General features: G+C 40.1%; 2 protein-coding genes across 2 annotated transcripts in view; both read left to right on the forward strand.

The window, feature by feature from the left end:
- The first annotated feature begins 8,084 nt into the window (after positions 1-8,084).
- POLR2K (polymerase (RNA) II (DNA directed) polypeptide K, 7.0kDa) lies at positions 8,085-9,480 on the forward strand. The gene is made up of 3 exons (XM_010189007.1): positions 8,085-8,145; positions 8,914-9,006; positions 9,458-9,480. The coding sequence occupies exons 1-3, from the start codon at positions 8,085-8,087 to the stop codon at positions 9,478-9,480; spliced, it is 177 nt and encodes a 58-aa protein (XP_010187309.1).
- Positions 9,481-12,686: 3,206 nt separating this feature from the next.
- SPAG1 (sperm associated antigen 1) overlaps positions 12,687-19,833 on the forward strand; it is a 42,660-nt gene continuing 35,513 nt past the window's right edge. Inside the window, exons 1-4 of the mRNA XM_010189010.1 lie at positions 12,687-12,826; positions 13,416-13,575; positions 13,944-14,069; positions 18,134-18,201. Of these exons, the coding sequence (XP_010187312.1) occupies positions 12,687-12,826; positions 13,416-13,575; positions 13,944-14,069; positions 18,134-18,201 (494 nt within the window). The remainder of the gene's footprint in view (positions 12,827-13,415; positions 13,576-13,943; positions 14,070-18,133; positions 18,202-19,833) is intronic.

Raw genomic sequence — 19,833 nt, forward strand, 5'->3', positions numbered from 1 at the left:
CAGTAATCATATATAAGATGTTATGAATAATGCCTGTATGAGTGCTAATCTCACAGAAACCATAGTAGCTCATATCAATATTGTAAAACTTCCAAAGTTTGAATCAGCATCTTTTACTGGAGTATGTTACTGGCCTCTAGAACTGGTTATTTTGGAGCATAAGGCTGGAGATCATAAATAAAATTTCAGAATAGGCAAAAATAAGAATCTTTGAAGGTGTCTTAAACACCAAATATTAAGACATTGCTAATATCTCAACAGTCATGACTTAGTCAAGCTCTAAGCCACCAAATACAAGCAAATACTGCCTGGGACAGAACTATTCTTTGATGATCCTCAGTGATTTAATTAACATTATTTGACTCATACTGAAGGCACTTTATAAGATCATTGCAATATAGAAAGTGCTTTTTTTTTTTGTTTTCTACTGTGAGGAGATAGCAACATATAGAAGTTCAAAGTGAACAGGATATTAAAGAGCAAACTGTGAGAACTCGGCATAAAGGCCTAACGAATCATGCTAATATCAGTATGAAATCAAACAGATTTAAAAACAAACAAAAAAATTCCATCCACATAATTGAGAAAAATTCTTCCAGGAAAGAAAGGTATGTGAAAACAATTTCAAGAAGATTATGAACTCTGAAATCTGGCCTGCTCTTTTTCCCCTCTCCCATTTACCTCTACAGGTACCTTACTTCCACATTTGCTTTCCTTCACTGCTTTTTCCTCATTCCCTGTTTTGACTTGGTGAAATAAATGACAGCACAAATAGGAAATGCAATGGCATAGCTTTAAGCTAGTTATTACATTAATTAGGCATAAATTCCTTGACAGTGCAGGACCAACTTCAAGCAGTGTCTAATGTTTCACTTTCATCGCTATTCAACATTTTAGGCAATAAGCTGAAAATGCTGTGTCATGAACATAATATAACTTTTAAAAGATTGGAAGAGGGTGTGAAGTGTCTCTATGTAGTGCATTGCTGCTCTTCAGTTCATTATTCATGCTGTGAACAGAGGGCCACATCAGCATAGCTCTTCTTTTTGTAAGAGGAGGAAGACCTGTAGGAGACCTGTAGTAACAACAGGGCATTATCATTGTATAATCTACAAAAAGAATAGAGGTTTCATTTTCTATACTGAATTTTGGTGAACTGCAGTTAGTTAGCAAACGTTGTCAGGAAATGCTATTACCAAAAATGCTGATGGACAGAGATTTAAATTTTGAATGTTATTCAGAGACAGTTATTCAAAATCAAAATCCTATACAAAAAAAAGTCACATACCCACACTTACCTTTAAAAGTATTTTTCTTAAACACAGTCAAACTAACCACACATTTAACAAAAGTGCACAAGCTTGCAGGTTTAGAATTTTAATGTTCAGGTAGCATGCTGAAGAAACAACAAAGTAAAACTCACACTTGCTGATTCATTCTCAGGCATTTCATTGGAGAAATTAATCTTATGAACAACTGAGATCAAAGGAAATTTAAAATGTTACAATATAAAAGAATTTAGGCAAACTTGTTTGTCAAGTAAAGTTTTTGCAGCTGTAGGGGAGATCAAAATAACAGAGTTAAATGAATGTGAGTAACTCAAGTAAAAGCCAAAAGTTTTCTGTAAATACGCCAAGACCCAGGAGGGGGAGCCTATGAGCTCACTACGTTGATTTTGAGAGAACTGAAAGAATTATAGGGAAGCTACTGCAATACAGACGATGAGTGAAAAACGTTCGTTACACTTCTGTACAGCAAGTCCCAGTATCCACCTCAGTTTTGGAGATACATTTTTTCCAAAACATATTATTTGTACAAGTTAAGGTTTAATTTAACACAAGGTCTCATTTTACAAATACAGTACAGAAGGGAAAGCCTTTCAGAGGTGCTGAATATCTCTCATAACAGAGCAAGATGCTACTTAAATTCATAAGAGATGCCCAATAAAACCTTCTGTGACTTGTCCAGTGTTTTATAAGCGCTTCCTTTTTTTTTTAATCAGGAAAAAAGTTTCATCTGCTAGATTTGATACATAACATCAAGCCCTTTTCATTTGGGGATCTTGAGGCAATTTCCAAAAGTATTGTTAGCCTTGTTTCATCATAAAACAGATGTGCAGGGAAGAAGACACAGCAAGTCAGTTACAGAGGAAGGAATAAAATCCATATCTGCTAAGTGTAGATTCTTGTGCTCTATACATTTGTCATATCTATTATTAATTTTGTAGTCCTCAAATTGATCTACAAGTCAACTACAAACTTGCTGGCAGTTCACAGAGCAAAATATTTCATATTCAGAGACCCAAACTAAAGAACAGGATTCAGACATTTAGACATCGAATAATTTCTGACAAGCTTAGTCTTACAAAGTGTCCTAAAGAGGTAGGAATGTTGGTTACTAGAAAGCAATGTAAATAGTACCTGTGACTTAGACATGAGCTCTAGAACACTCACACCTGTTTCAGATACTAATTTACATTCCCCAGTAATACACACTGAACGCTTACACCTTGAACAAGGTGTTTTCTGTCCTTGTTTGTCACCATCCACCATTATTAACAAAACAGATAAAGGCAAAGTTTTGGTGAAACAAGAATATTTTCTCTGTTATTTAACCAGATACCGTATCTGCAGTAAAGCTAACTTTCTCAGAAGATTCTGCTCTTTAAGCGCCCAAATCTAAAACCAGAGAAGTCATTAATACCTTCAAGGCTATTAATATCGAAGATGGCATACCTAAATCCTATCAGTAAGTTGTGGGACACTTACCCTAATTTGTGAAGCAACTCAAGATCTTCCAAAGCAAAGATGCTGTATTCAAAGTATTGCTTACCCCTAATGATAACCTAAATTGAGAAAGGAGGGGGAGAGAAAAGAGAGAGATTTAAGAGAAACATTACCCAGCTGAGACACAGTTATCAGTTGGTCTATGCATGCACTCACTGCAATGTCTATTTACCCAGTAATGAGGATTATTGATGGCGACCTAGGGACCAGCACCCGAGAGTCTCTCAGTCACCTACGACGCCGAACACGAGCAAAGCAACAGCTTCACCCCCTCATCTGGCAAATCGCTGAGCTCAAGAAACACAGCCTAGAGGCCCCCCCTACCACCGAGCGCGGCTGAGGCGATTGGCGGGGGTCTCTGAGAAGAATTGAAGGTGAGAAAGCCCTCTCGCCGGCTGGCTGGAGATCAGGGAAAACCTGCCGCCTCAGCAGCTCGGCGCCTGACTCCGGGACCCGTTGCCCTTAGCGAGAAGCCGCTTCGTTTCTCTCCACCCACACCGGCTCTTCGCGTACGGTTACCGCTGCTTTCCCTCTCTTGGATTTGAACTACCCGCCCTCACCAACCGCTGCCGCTTTGCCTCCCCCACCCCCTCCGCGCCCCTCAGGAGAGCGCTGCCGCCCTAGGGCGAGGGCAGTGGAGACGGTGGGACAGAAGCCTGAGTAAAACGACTCCGTCGACTGCGAGAGCCCGCTCCTCCAGACCACAGGACACTACCGACAAGGCTCGCCTTTCTTCTCACGCTTTATACTCCAGACCTGCGGCCCCTCGCCGCACCCATCCCCACCACTAAAAGCGCCCTGACTCGACCCCCGCCCTGCTTCTTTTCAGGTGCCTGGTAAGGGTGAGGTTTTCCCGCCTCTTCGAGAGCCCTCACAGCTCCCTGCTAGAGGGCGCCAGAGCTGAGGGGCAGCTTCAGTGGCGCTGGGCGATCGCAGCCAGCCAAAGGTATTCACCGATGAGGAATCTTTAAGCACGAGTTATGAGGGTGCTAATTAATTCGAGTTAATTAGTACTGGAAAAAAAACAATCACAGAGCACATGTCAAGTGCTACCTCCTTTAAAATCAGCTGTCAGTCGGGTAGGAGATGCCCTGTGATGTTGTCTAGCTTTTGCTGTGATCTTAGTTAATCTGTACATTAAAAAACAAAAACAAAAACAAACAAAACAAAACAAAAAAACACCAAAACCCTGAGTGCCTGTTCCTTCTGAGCTAACGTGGGGCTCCATAGGCTCACCTACCTGCTGAGTCCATACCGCTGGAGGCAGGGAACCATCAGGCCTTGCAGAAGCTGCCCCATGGAGGAATCAGTGACATAGGAAAGGCCAAATAAATCATCTTCATGTTCAGTAGTACTCTCCTTTACCTCACTATTATAACATTTAACCTGGTTTATCTCTAAATTTCTGGGTTTTCCCTGTTTACTCTTCCAGTTTTCTTCTCTTCCTCCACTAGAACATCAGATCTGAATGAGAGATGTAAAATTGTCGTGTGTTACTCTAAAAGCAACACCTACTTCTAAAGAAGCAAAGCAGAGTCTTTCCAAAGAAACGTTGAAATTAAGTAATGTAATTCCTGCCCGTGAGGTTTGGCAGGTTTGCAGCTTTCCCTTTTGACAGCCTCCACTCCTCCAGCCTTGCAAAGCCAACCCGGTGGGTGGGCAGGGGACAGCAGTGCCAGGCAAGCTGAGAGTGGCCTGAGGAAACTCACATTTTAAAGTTACCTATATAGAACCAGGGGAAATTGTGACATGTTTGGATAAAGAATGTTGTTTTATGTGGCTAAAAGGTAACTGTTATGGATAAAAAGAGAAAGGCTTTTGGGATATCACCCCCTTCCTTTTTGGAAGGAGAAATCATTAGAAATTTTCAGAAATGTAATCCAAGTTTTCTGAAAGTGCATCCTGTAGTAGCAGCTATTTCTCATGAGCTAGAAGAAAATATTTTTCAAATAAGTGTGTTTATTTATAAAATCAATTACATTTTCTGTGAAATTGACAGCTTGCTGGTTCCTTAGTGGGACACAGCAGCTGCTAGTTCTGCCTCTGTCACTCAAAGTCAGGTGGACTTATGTGACTTGGATCAAAAAATGTACAAGAAACGTGACAGCTTGTATTTGTGGCATTTAATGCGGTACACAGAAGCATCACACCAAAAAGCGTGATTTAACAAAAGCCGTCACAAAAAAACCAACCAACCAAACAAACAAACAAACAAAACAAACCTCACCCAAACAAACAAAACAAAAACCAGAGAACATCGCTTCTAAACAAGCAAATGAGGTAAGGCAGTCTGCCACACATTTATGCTGCGCTCTGCTACGATCGCATTTCCTTCCCACCTTAAAAGTACCTCCGCACCTCCTCACTTTGCCCCGTAAGCCCTTTCTCCCGATTTCCTACCAATTCCCCAAGAGCTGTTTCACTTTTCGGGACAGTGGGGGTCTCCCACATAGCCCCCACCCCTTCTGCCGCTCTAAACCCAGGGAGCACCTTTAGGGCTGGTGTCTATCAGCCCACCGGAATGGGGTTTTACTGCCAGAGCGCTCCTCTTGAAGGAGACGGCTTTGTCAGAAACGGATGAAGTAACTGAACCATTAAGATCTCATAAAACGTCCTATTTTTCCAAGGGAACAATTAAAAGATGCCAATAATCAAGCAATTACATTATTTCTTTCTTAATAGTGGAGAACTTATTTTCCCAAAATTAACTTTAACTGACTTTTTTCACGGCGGTTTTATTGGCAAGTCCTTTTAAAATTCTCGGTTTGGCAAACGTATTTTAAAACACGTAATGTGTCTGAAGAAATAATACCAGTTATTTTTCATTTGTTTGTTTATGAGATAGTAATTACTTAGTGTGCTTTCACCAGGGTTCAGGCTTTTTTTCCCTCCTCTGCTTCAAACTCCCGGTACACCCCGTTACCTGCAAGGATCGGGGCGATGGGAGGGAAGTCAGAATCGAGGTGAATGGCTCTGCCTTTCACACATCGTTTTTCTTACATGTGCTTTATTATGGCACTCAAAAAGTTCTATTTAGCTTTATTCGTACACAGCGGTATGGAGAAGCAGGTGTGCTGTCTAAAACGGTTACTGCGTTTTCATGACGTTTAACATAAACACAAAATTAAGAAAATCGCAATTATTTCTAATTCTTCAAGTTTATTTTAGATGCGCTATAGATTACGTACGAAGGTGATTTTCTACTATGAGAACAACATCATTAAATTGCAACTGCTTATATATCAGTGCATTTGGGTGCTTAGGAAACAAACAGAGAAAAGATCTTTCTTTAAACTAGGGAACCTCTTGAACGACGAAGTCATTTAAATCGGCATGTTCAAAAAACACAGTATTTGTTAAACATTTTTCCGGGAATGAACGAAGCAAAGACGGCTAATTCTACACAACTGTAGATTTCAACAACACGATTTCAGCTCAGTACCTATGGGAACCGCGACATGTGAACTTCTCCCGTACCTTGCACTTAAAATACCTAGTATCGCAGCTTGTAAACTTGGTTTAAAATGGGTACATATGATACCGCCCACAAGATTAAAATACCAAGATGTGGGGTATTTTGTTCACGAATCTCAGATAAAAAGCTTCTGCAAACAGGAAGGGCTTTGAGACAGGCACCGCGACGGTTTAAAGCCGCGCAGCCGCACGGTTACTTTTCACCCCGCGTAAGCAGAGGAGCTCGGGTACAGCCAAATAAAAAATACCGAGCTCGGTATTTCTTATTTTATCCAACCGTGCAGCTGCCAACTTTCTTCTCAGGAAGCTGCCGCTGCTGTCTATACGCAATTTTATTTATTAAAATATATGAAATGTGTAATAAAAAATGCCACCCCACTATATATTCAAAATCTCCCGCTGGCGGCAGAGCCGCGTGCTCTCCCCCTCGCACGGTGAGTACCGCTGGCTCGTGCGGCCGGTAACATAACGGCACGGAACGAGGTACGCGGCACGGCGGCACCAGGCGCCGTTGGGCGGGCCGTGGGACAAGCCCCACCTCCGTCGGCGCCTGGAGTGTCGTCATCAGTCGGCGCCGAGGGGACGGCGAGGCTAGTGGAGGTGCCTGGTTACGTGAGCGTGGGCAGAGGTTCCTCTGGGGTAGTTGGGCTCCTTCTTTCGGAGTCAGTGGTTCCCTTCCGGGGAGCGGGTGGGTGGCGAGCACGGAAAGCCTCGGTCTCGTGGGCTTCCGTCCCGCGACAAAGACCCGCGGGGGAGGCCTTAGTGTGGAATTGGGGTGGACTGGGGTGTCTGGGCCTGAGGGCTGTGAGGACTGCGGCCCTTGCTCCGTTGTGGGCTCTGATGTGAACGTGAAGGAGTGAGTTTGTCTCTCACAGGTATGTGCAGCGTCCTCTCGGCACCGGTTGCGTGGCCGGTGCTGCACGCCTTCGCGGTAGGTTACGATGGCACCCCAGCGTAGGCAGGTGCATCGTTCTGGCAGCACTTACAGCTGCAGGGTGCGTGGCGGCCAGCTAAGCCATGGCATCTCGCTGCAACACACGCAGCTGTACCTTACTTCTGTCTTCAGCAGCAGTATTACTTTGCTGCATGAGCTGCATCAGCTCTGTTGTAAAGGATGCTGCTGTTTTCAAGTGCTAATGGATGACTGCTTATATCTTACTATAATGGACTGACAGAAAGGCTGTAACACAAGTGGATTAAGGTGCCAGTATGGTTACAGTAGAGCAAAACTGTAGTTGAACACTATAGACGTTAATGAATTAAACTAATTGATCCAGTTCTCTCAAATGGAGTGGCATAATGGGGGTTTTAATAAGGTGGTTTGTCAAGTGTTGATCAGACTTTCTTAAACAAAGGATGAATTGTTTCTGTCAAGCCTATCCTTCTGTTTTCAAGACCTTACTTTTTCCAGTTGAGTTTGTACTGAAACAAACTGTGAAGATGAGGGAAATAATCCTTACTTTAACATTAAGCAAAAGCATCCAAGAGCCATGATCATAGAGAAGCATCATGCCAGCTATTTACTGGTATAAGAGTTAGGAATTTACCAGATTGGTAAAGCTCTGAGGAACCTGATCTTACTCCGCTTTTGAGAAGTTGAACTAGGTTACTTTCTTAAGTCTCTTTTAACTTGAATTAGCCAATGTCCTGTGTATCAAATATGGATGGAATTTGTTTGTATTTACTTTTAAGGAAGTTTTCCATCTTCTGTTAACTTTAGATTGAGATATGGAAATGATTGTGCATGTCTTGAAAAAAGAACTTAAAAAAAAAAAGCAACAAAAAACCAACTGGTGTGTATGTTGTGTGGTTTTTGTTTAGAACATGGATTCACAGAAGGATGTTCAGCCTCCAAAACAGCAGCCAATGATTTACATTTGTGGAGGTAAAGAAAAGACATCAGTGAATTTTTCTGCTTGTTACTGGAGATCTGGTATGAAGAATGCGTAATTGTTATAAGGAAGAATACATAAATACAAATAGTTGCGGATCCTTATGTTTCTTAAAGCTTTACACACTAATAATACCACATATATGTGGTTTATATGGATAGCAATGTGGAAGTAATTCACTAGAGCTTGTATTGCAGTGTGGACGTCCTCCATCTCCACGCGACTCTTTCTGTAAGTGTATGTTCAGCGAGTGGATCTTCTGTTTAGTGCATCTGAGAGGTTTTTTTTAAAATGCTGTGTGGTCACAAAGCTTGTATTGAAGGGCAGTAGTCAGTTTATCTCTTATCTATGGATAGGTCAACAACTTAAAAATTGGTGATTTTGAGTTGTCACTTCAGGAATATCTGAATTCTTTTGTCTTTTGAGAAAATAAACTTGGGGTTTTGGAGGGCCGAGCTGAAGTTTTCGTTAGTAGACAGTCTAGTTCTATCAGAAATGGAATGTATTCTATGAAGTACTTTTTTTTATTTTCAGCAGATCCTCTTTGATCTTAATATAAGTAAAGCCTGCTATTTTCTTTTTTTTTTGCACAATACCTTGATATCATTTAGCCCTTGATACAAATTCACTACAACTGTTTTCTTATTATGTTTTGTTTGGCACAAATAAGAATTTGATTATTACCACTTTTGAGAGTTATATATGCATTAACAATGCTGATTTTGTTTATCCACTCCCTTTCTCTTCCTCCATCACATCAGAATGTCATACAGAAAATGAAATAAAGGCAAGAGATCCCATCAGATGCAGAGAATGTGGCTACAGAATAATGTACAAAAAAAGGACAAAAAGATGTATCCTTTTACACGTGCACTTCAATGCATTTGGGAAGCTGTGGATGGAGACAAGGTATATAAGGGAAACCAAATGGAAGATTTAAGTAATTATATAAGAATGCTTCAGGGCCAAAAATCAGTACAGTAGAGCAGAGTACTATGGGGCAATCTCTGCAGTGTGAGTGGGGTTTTTGTTTTCTTTCATGGCGCTTTCTATTTTTTTCCATTTTCTATGCAAAATATAATAAGCTTTGATAGTTTTCTGGGTGATGTACATGTAATGGTTAATATTAGTCACCGTTTTAATGAGAGTGTTGTAGGGTTAATTAAAGACAAGTTTTGGAATGCTTTTGTGTAGTTAGATGTGACTTTAGATTTAGGCAGTTTCTTTTTTGTGTGTTTTTCCCCTCCAACCCTGATCTTTTTTCAACCACAACATTTTTTTTTTCCTTTAACTGCACTATTACAGTGGTGGTATTTGATGCTCGATGACTTCTGATGAAGATAGAGTGAATTTATGCTGCAGTTTAATCTTTCTGATAGCTTTGCTCTGTAAATCCATTGGTGTACAAATGCATACTCTTAATGTGTTTTAAGATATTGAAATATTAAAGTTTACTGTGATACTAAATATTGTCTATGCTGTCTTTCAGCAATAGATTTCTAAAGCTGTTGTTTAAACTGTAGTCAGAGTATATAGTAGTGAAGTTCAGTGGTACTGTATTCTTTTTGTGTTGACCTTGTTTTCATTACTCTCATCTAAACTTTATTTGTGTTTTAATTTTGTTAAATGTTCTTTGGACTCCTGGGAACTGCATTACTGTGGTTTGACCAAATTCTACTGAAAATAAATGGAAGGCTACACAAGGGTGGGTCTGGAACACAGACCTGGATTTCAGAAGAGCAAATCTGAAAGGACCAGAGAGTGCTCTATTCAGGCACCCAGCTGTGGAGGAAACATCAAAAAAATAGTATCTCAGAAAAGATGAGGGGAGGGAGGCAAGGTAAACATTAAGAAGCAATGTGTAAACAATTTCCAAAGTGCTTCTTGTCTTAGTTGTACTCGAAGAAAGAATTAGGTCTGTGCTATGAAGATAATTTTGATAGCATCCCAAAAGTAAAATAGCATATTGTTTTGCTTTTCAGATGACTTCTTAGGAATCTGTACTCAAAAGATCTAAGTGATAGTTTTGTATTGATGAGTCAAAACGTTTTGCATCTGTCTGTTTGAAATATGTTTTAAGTAGTACTAAAACATTATCACTGAAGTGTATTACAAAATACTGCTGGATTGTGACGGTTGCAAATTTAACCTCCTTAAATGCTTCCAAATATTCATTTTGATGGTGCTAATGATGCTGTTAATGTTGAGATAATGTGTTTAACACCAATATAGTAAGGTATATTTGTCACAGACTGCATGACCATGTACTGACTCATAAATGAACTACAGTGGCTCATTTTAGGGGCTAAACATTCTTGACATTTTGTTTTGGAGCTGTTTGGTTAAGATTTTCTTAGGTATCTTAGTGGTTAAGAGATTTCTTACCGCAGTTATTCCTTGGTAACCAGATACACTTGAGTGTAAATAACACTTTTACTACACAGTTGCTATCCGTTATTTCACCAGGTTGACATGCATAGTGTGCACAACAGGAACAAGGGGTCAGTAGTTGACACAGCTGCTCAGAAGGGTGAGCTCAGGGGTTGCCCATAAAAGCTAGGACGTGACCAGTGCTACAAAAGGTCTTATGGGAGTAGAGGACAGGTGTGGCTGCACTGTGGACAGGCTGGGTACCTCTTTCTGCTGGACAAATGTAGGGAAGGGGTGCTAGAACCAGGGACAGGGGTTGTAGGGCTGACAGGTAGCAGTGGTGTAAATACCTGGGGCGACTGACGGTGGGAGTGGAACCTGCTGTTCTAAGCTAAATAAAATACTACATTGAAAAGAATCGGGTGATGTTTCGTTAAAGGTAGAGGTAAGGCAGGAGAGCGGGGAGTGCCGTCGCGGTCTATCCCGCCACCGTCCTCAGCCACGGCCGCGGGGCAGCCCTCCCGCCCGGCGGAAGAATTCGGCGCGCAGCGCCTCCTCAGCCGCAGCCCAGCTGCGCATGCGCTGTAGCCAGCGAGAGGCGGGCGTCCCCCTGCTGAAGCGAGGGCTACGTCGCGTCCGTCTCCCGGAGGCAGCGCGGCACCGGGCAGGTGGGTGTTGAAGTCCGCCACGCGATGCCGGTGTCGCTGCTGGAGCTCGGCGGGGCCCTGTGGGAGCCTCGCAAGGAGGTGACTGGAGAGGGCACCCCCGTGTCTCCACCGTCGTCCCGGCTTCCCCGTTCTTGTGCGCGGCCGGCCGCCATGTTGTACATAGCAACAGTTGCTAAGCACGGGCTAGCCGCGCTGCCCTGGCTCCGGCTGTGGTGTGAGGGAGCCTTTGATGTGGGGTTTTAATGTGAATTCCTGTCTCCGGGGGGTGAAAGCTGTATTCTCGGCTGCCGCGGAGCGGGGCACGGCACTGCGGCTTCGGGGCGCTGCCCGCAGCCGGCCGGAGGAGCGCAGTTGGCGGTGGCGGTGCCGTGTCCCCTGCAACCGATGCCTCCGCGTTACCGCGTTGCCCGAGAGCCTCTGGGACTCGAGGGAATGAGCATTTTTATTCCTTGTTCTGAACACTTATGGAAATACTGAAACGAGAGAAAAATTGCAGTTTTGTCATGAGTGCCTTACTTGCTTTTTCCTCCTGTCTAATTATCTCCTGTATCTGCCTATCTTTCCATGCGTGTTGTTTATTTTCCTGGGCTGAACCTGTAAATTCTGGCTTTATGCAGTACCTCATTATGACCTGCTATTAAGTGATACTGTATTGTAAACTGTTTTGTGCAACTACAAACGAATGTGTGTAATTATGCTAGAAATTAGAACACAATTATTTTAATTGAGTTTATATCCATGCATAGATGTTATTGTATACTAGCTAGTTACCCTTACCATACTTGCTAAAAATAACTCATGACTTTAAGCACTCTATAACATGGGGAAAAAAAGAAGTTTCTGCTCTGTAGAATCAAAGTAGAAAAAGATGCAGATAAGCAGATCAAAGGTACAGAGAGACAGGAAGTGTCCAGTTTGAACACCTCAGCTCACTCATCAGTTACAGACTTGCTGGAAAATATTCAGATTAGTACAGTGATGTAAGCAAAGGCCCAGAAAATGCAGTTAGTGAGGAAAGACAAACAATAGGATTTATTTTGGCTACAGAGAAGGCAAAGGTTATCATTCCATTGGATACACTGAGTTGGTTAACATCTTTCTTCTGAAAAAAGTAGAGGGTCCTGCACCATCTTCTTCTTCAGCCCCACCACACTTGCTTAAAATAGGTAACATCTTACTGTGTTTAAAGAAAAATAGAGAATGTGGTAAACAAAAATTGGGATTTTTTTCTTTAAGCAGTCTTTCTGACTTGCAGAAGCAGTAGAGCTGCATACATTCCTTTTTCCAATACATATCATATATAACCGTACTTCTGTCAGTAAACATCTGCCAAGAAGACTGTGTGATCAGGTCTTCGAATTTGAAATTTTTATTTTGTGACAGTAGGTCTGCTTGCATAACAGAGCATGCATAGGGTTAGTCCTTAAATTTGCGTTGCTTTAAGATATAACTGAGTGCCTATAGAATTGCTACATTTTTCCTTTTAATATTTAGCTATGGGTGATGACTCAGTACCACTTTTTCTGGACCAAGGAACCACTAAAAGATATAAAATACTTATTGATCATCTGGACTACAAGTTCATTGAAAAATGCACAGATGTTAAACACTTGGAAAAGATTCTCAGGGTATTAAGGTAAACTTTATATTTTTTTCATTTCGTTACTAATTATATTCCTATTCTGTAAAATTCGAAGGAACCTGTACCTAAATACTCTATTTGTCTTGAACCTCTTTGTGACTTTCTAATTGAAAATTAAAATACTAAGTTAAAGTAATCAAGTTAGAAGTGCCCAAATGATAACGTTAGAAATTCAAGTCCTGTTTTAACCATTGAAAATATCTGAGTAACTCACTGTCAGGTTTTCTCTCAAATGTTGCAGCTGGATTTTTGTTCTGTCATGAAGCCATCTTGCCTGACTGTTGATTTCAGATGCCATGACTGTTTAACTTTTGATGAAAATGACACCAGCATTTTTTTATGAGGACCGTGATGATAATTTTGAACTGTGTATGTGTGTCCATTAGAAAGTGGTTGAAGGTTAACTCACTGGAATGTTCTGATCAGAATATTATTAGGTGATAGGAGGACTTGGTTGAAACAGGAAAATAGTCCTCTGTAGTCACTATGGTGACTACACAGAGACTATGTGTGCAGACAAATATAGAGGACGCAATGAAGTTTCATTCTTTTTTGGTGACTTTTATATATTTGCATTTTAAAGGTCTGGTGAAGAGGGATATTATCCTGAACTTACACTGTTTTGTGAAAAGCGTGTCGAGCATTTAGATCTGAGGAGCAGAGCACTGAGAAAAGATAAGCCTTTAGCCACAGCTTCTGATTTCACAGCTGAAGAATGGAAAACAATTAATGATGAACTGATGGTACAGTATAACTCTTAATTGATAATGGTCAGTAATATAATCACTTTGATGTATCAATCTTCCTCTTCTTGTGCCTAAGTAGAATGTAATTATTTCATTAAATGAAGAAATGATCAAAGGATTATTTCAGAGTTCAAAAATAATTTTCTTGAATTAACATCACATTAATCTTTAATGCCCATTTAAAGTCTACAGATTTTTTTGTAGATTATTTTTTATTCAAAAAAGCCCAATTGCTTTGTGTGTTAATTGCTTTTCCCCATTTAAGAACTGTGCCTTATAAGGATAGTTGTTAGAGTCATTGTAGACTATGAAGTGTATCTCCTCTACTGCTTTAAGGTACAGATATATTGTATATTTATTTTCAGAGCTGGGTGACAGAAATGAATGAAGATTATAAGAAATCACAGTTCCTGAGAACAGACACAGTACATGAAAGACAAGATAACCTGCCTCCTATTCGTTGTTCCAGCAGCTGTCTTCCTGCTAATCAGGTATCCCCAGTTTTCTAATGTATGTTAATTATATGTCTTTCTAAAATTGGGTCATTTTATATGTACAAACTTCTAGTCATTGTATCTTTCTTGCTAGATTTATTTTGTTAAGCAGAAATAAAAACCTTTAAGTTCCCTTGCAAGGGACCAATGCTTAAAAGAAAGTGCCTCGTTAGTACTAGCATCTGTCTTGTAATAATGTTTTAATTCTGATCAAGCATTCACTTCTGGAGCAAATCTCCTTAAAGACCATTTTAGGTTCTTTGATTCACATTTCAAAGTACTGTTTAGGCATATGAACTAGGTTCTTTTTGGATGAAGTTATGCCAGGAGATTTTCTCTAGCTGCCAGTAGACTTTTGTTCCATGAGACCAGACAGGAGCTAGTTCAAAATAAATAGCCTGAAACATGTACAGCGTGGATGGTGGACTCTCTGCGCCTACTGTTTCACCGTATAGCCGCTTTTATATGGGATTGCACTGGTGTATATGTAGCCTTTGAGTGTCTTTATTTTATACCTTGAGTTGGTATTCCAGCTGTAGCCATAAAGCATACTTAACAAATCTTCAGGACTACAGAATAACCTTTTTTTCCCCTAGATATTAGTTACCTCATGGTTTGGTTTTTTTTTAATTTTCATTTATTTGCCTGCCTGAAATCTGTTTTGTCTGTGAACAGCTTTTCTTACTAACACTAAATGCAGTGCTATTGGAGGTATTGGCAGAAAAGTAGGTGTGGGATAGGATATTTTTTAACTGTCGGATGCTGTCATGGATGACTTCAGCCTTATTCCCACTATTTCCAGATTTTTCTTCCTGATACTAAATGTAGGTACAGTTTCAATTCACTGCTAATAGCTTATAACTGTATATCATGCTTTCTTTTTATTGATGTGAAGTCCTGGGGAAGATTTTCCAAAAATTAATAGAAAAAAGTGAACTTTATGCAGTATTTTCCTCTTTCACACAATATGGAAGTTTCTGTCTTACATCTCTGTTTTTCTTTCATACTGCCCAGGACATCAAGGTTACATCTATATTGCAAAATGAAAGAGGACTGGAGAGACAGTTTTCCTGGTTTTAACTGCCCATGTTGCTTTATTATTTTTGCTGCTTCACTTTTTCCAGGACATAACTAAAGCATGTGTTTAAAGATACTCACTTCCAGAAGACTATATTGATGGGATTTCAGCAGACTTAAGTTCCTTTGCCAAACAGGAATACTACTATTCCAGAAATATTTTTGTCCTCATATACCTTCTCATGGTACAGTCCAGAGCATGTAGCACACACTCCAAGTTTTATATTATAAAAATCCACTGTGATAGTATCTATACAGGCTTCATATTATTTTGGATACTCTGAACTAGAAAATAATACTGGTTATCTGACACAGAATAGTAGTGTCTTAGGCCATCACACAGGGCCCAGAGGAGAACCAAGGCCAAATCCTGTGTCACTTGAGCTGAAGCCAGTCTGTGCTTTGATCTTTGGTCCAGAAATTGTTCATTGGGCTTCAAACCCTGTGGGATCCATGCATTGTGAGTTCTGGCAAGAAAAATGACAAGGGCAGAGATTTGGTTTTTTTTAGTTCCACAGCATGCAAAGGTATATTTTTCTTCAAAGCCTCTTGGATGAGATGCTGTGAAATATCACTGATTGAGAAATTCCTGACTCTGTTGGAGCCGCAACTTGGTTAAAATGGTTCCAAGAATATGAGACTTAGAATTCAAAAAATTGTGCATTCTTGAGTCAACACTTCAGCATTATTCCTTGAAAGGACATGCTGTAGTTCTCTCCCTAAATTAAAGTTGCATTAGTGTAAATAACAGGAGTTTTCTTCTGAGAGTTTCATTATTTTTGTGCTTATTTAAATTAAGGGCTTCAAGTTTGAAAAAAAGATTTTGTATTTATTAAATTAGTAAGTTTGTAATATACACCAGGATGCATACATAATATTAACTCATGTTTCAGGACCTCCTGCAACTGCAAGCATGTGTTGATCACTAAATGTATTTCTCATTTTGTCTAGCTTCAAAGACTGAGAACACAGAATCATACAATGGTTGGAAGGGACCTTAAAGATCATCTAGTCCAACCCCCCCCCCATGATCTTCCACTAGACCAAGTTGCTCAAAGCCCCATCCAACCTGGCCTTGAACACTTCCAAGGAAGAGGCATCAACAACTTCCCCAGGCAACCTGTTCCTACCTAATTTCTAATCTAAATCTAACCTCTTTCACTTTGAAACCATTACCTCTCATACTGCATGCCCTTGTAAAAGTTCCCTCCCCAGCTTTCTTGTAGGCCTCCTTCATGTACTGGAAGTCTGCTATAAGGTCTCTCCTGAAGCCTGCTCTTCTGCAGGCTGAACAACCCCAATTCTCTAGGCCTGTTTGTCATAGGAGAGGTGCACCAGCCCTCTGATCATATTCATGGCCCTCCTCTGGATTCATTTCCAACAGGTCTGTGTCCATGTTGGATGCCCCAGAACTGGACACAGTACTCCAGATGGGGTCTCACCAGAGCAGAGTAGAGGGGCAGAAAGACCTCTCTTGATCTGCTGGCCACGCTTCTTTTGATGCAGCCCAGGATATGGTTGGCTTTCTGGGCTGCAAGTGCACGTTGCCAGCTCATATTGAACTTTTCATCAACCAACACCCCCAAGTCCTTCTCCTCAGGACTGCTCTCAAACCATTCTCCACTCAGCCTGTTTTTGTGCTTGGGAATGGCCCAACCCAGGTGCAGGACCTTGCACTTGACTTCGTTGAACATCATGTGGTTTGCACAGATCTGTGTATCAAGCCTGTCAAAGTCCCTCTGGATGGCATTCTTTCCTTCTGGCGTGTTGACTGCACCACACAAAGTTGATGTAACCTAACATTGTAGATAGTCAGAAGTGTTTACAGGAAGGGTCAGATTTGCATTATGTAAATTGAGGTGTTTACATCCAACTGCAGAAGTATTTCCTTATTACAGTGTCATCACTGGTAAAGCTAGTTTAAGACGTTGCTGGTTGCTTCTTTGGTCCAGTTTATCACATGCTCTGTTGAACTGGTACAGATATTTAGGGATTGTACTGCAATCTCTATCAAATTGTCTGTTTGAACCCAGATAACTGTAAATCTGTAACTCTACAAACAATTATGTTGGTCTAACTCAGTAAACGATGGACTGCAAGATAAAAGAAGGACTGAATAGCCAGGACAGAGTAGATGGGAATATTTTTGAACTGGCTGTTCGACCGTGAAATACCTGTTTTGGAACCACACCTTGCTATTAAGTATTGTTGAAGTCAACAAGCAGGGAGGGACATATCAGAAATATAGTCTCATGACAGCAGTAGAAGAGATGGCAAAGGTTCCAGTTATGGAAATAGGTTCCATTAGTGTAGGAGATGACTTGTGATACAAGTCAGTTGAAGCTGTTACTAGGAGTGAATGTTGCAGGAAGGTCCTAAAGGTAAATTTTAGGTAAGGCAAACCTCAATATTGGAGTTTGTCTAAAAGCTAGAATGAGTGTGAATAATTTTGGGAATTAGCTTGAGTGGTGTGTGAAACAGTCAAAAGAAGTCCAGACGCTCTTTTGAAGTCAAACGTTTGTAAGTTTGTTGTGAGGGTTTAAAAACCGTGCATTGCGTTCTCTTGGGAATGGCATGCCCAAAACAGTGTTACTGATTCAGTCTCGGTGCTCATCACAAGGCTAGGTTTTCCCAAGGCTGAGGTCTCCCTTGCTGTGTTGAAAGGATGGTTTGGAAGATGGCAGCCCAAAATACTAATTAGGAAGAGCAGTCTCCTATCTGGAAGTGTTATTCAGTGCCTCTGTGACATGTAGCAGAGCAGTGGAGAGAAAGTGTGACACTGAAGAGCTCCTCAGATTACATCAATATGTGAAATACCCTAAGATTTTCTTTAAAGCAAGATGAATTAAGTTCTCAAGACTGTGCTGAGATAAGTCATGAATAGTGTTAGTTACTAGCAATATGTATTGCAGAAACAAAACAAAACAAAAGCTGTGAATTGCCACTTTAAAAATTGTCTTACAGGCTGGCTGTTTCTCTTTCAGAACAAAATATTACAAAACAATCAAAGAAACAAGAAAAATGTGCCACGGGATTACAGTGAATGGGACAAGTATGTTAAATCATTTATGTTTTTATTAAATCTTATTTATTTGTTCAATAATGGAACACAGTTGTTGTTTTTTAAAGTATTTTCCAGAAACATGGTCAACATTTCAGGGAATTATAACACTTTGGTAAAAGTTAGGTTTTTCATAATAAATATTCTGTTAAAATGGAAATGATGCATTGTGGTGCTAAGAGCTGAGAACAAGTTAGTCTATACTTTCATACAAACTGTGTAACAAGTAAACAGCAGAAAATAGAAATAAAAAGTGATTTTGTTTCTGATTTAATTTTTCCTTTCAACCTCTAAGATATAAAATCTGTGGAGGTACACAAAAGCAAGGAATTACAATTAGCTTAATTTACCTGTTTTTGAAAGCACTTATAGGGTTACTAAACATGGACTTATAAATTTGATCTTCTGTGTATCTAAAGCCACAATTCTAAATTAAAAAACAAACCTGATGAATTCTTATTCCTGCACTTAGCCCCACTGATCTCAAAAAATGAGCTTGTCAGGTGCATCAGTTTTCTCAAATTCAGTTATACATAATCAGAGGTTTAGACAGTAATTGATTATTTCTATAGTGGACAGAGCCCTGATACAGAGATACTCTCTGCATCATGTAATTGTGGCATATTACACTCCCAAGTTATGTGACAGATTGGTGCCCCCAGATTGTTGAGAGGGAAATGGACGTACTTCTCTATTTTGCATTGTAGGAGCTCCTCTCTAGCTCCTGAAGTCTCGAGTATGATGCTGTAGAGTCAGAGTGAGGAGGCACAGGTTTCTAGTGCAGTTGATGGGGAGCTACATCTAGAGACTGTGGGGTTTAGGTAATGAAGCTCTTAATATCCAACTCTACCCTAAAACCCCTACAAAAACCCTGTCTGCATAAGATGCTGTTCCTACAAACAGCTGTGCATATCAGTTATTTTCATGCATGTATGTTTCAAAAACTGGGGCCTTCCTGCTCCAATGTGGACAAACAAAATAGATTATCAAAATAACTATGCAACAATTTATTATTTCCTCCCTCTTTTCTCTGTATCATTTAAATTAATAATTTAGGAATTTTGTTTACAATTTCATGTACTCAATCTTTAAGTGCTTTACTACTACAGTTTGTGAATTTTCCCATATAATGCATTTCTTTTCGATTTTAAAAATATACTGAAACAGAAGTTGTTTGAAAGAGATTTTCCAGTTTGAAGCATGTTGTGTTTTCAAATCATTTTTAGGATAATTTCAAAACCTTCAAAGAACTGTTTAGACAATTTCTGAACAAAATGCTTAACTTCGTATTTTGAAACCACTTACTTTGAAATGTGGTTACTTTTTAAGAAAAAGGTAAAAGTAAGCTAGCAAAAGATCAGAATCAAGATGGAGAACAACTAGTCTTACCTGAAAAGGTTTTGAATTGGATAAATTTTTCATATTCTGAGAAATTATTCGTATTGTCATGATTTCCATGGAAAGCAAAGGCTATTTTTCATTAAGTATTAAACAGAAAGGCAGTGAGTGTATTGTTTTGAGATAGTGTAGGAACTGGTTATTACTGTAGTTATTTTGTAGGAATATGGCAGCAATACTTATTTGATATAAATTCCAAAATTAAATAAATTCCTAAACACTCTT

The sequence above is a fragment of the Mesitornis unicolor genome, unplaced genomic scaffold (genome assembly GCF_000695765.1).
Source record: "Mesitornis unicolor isolate BGI_N332 unplaced genomic scaffold, ASM69576v1 scaffold24057, whole genome shotgun sequence".
In the NCBI taxonomy this organism is placed as follows: Eukaryota; Metazoa; Chordata; class Aves; order Mesitornithiformes; family Mesitornithidae; genus Mesitornis; species Mesitornis unicolor.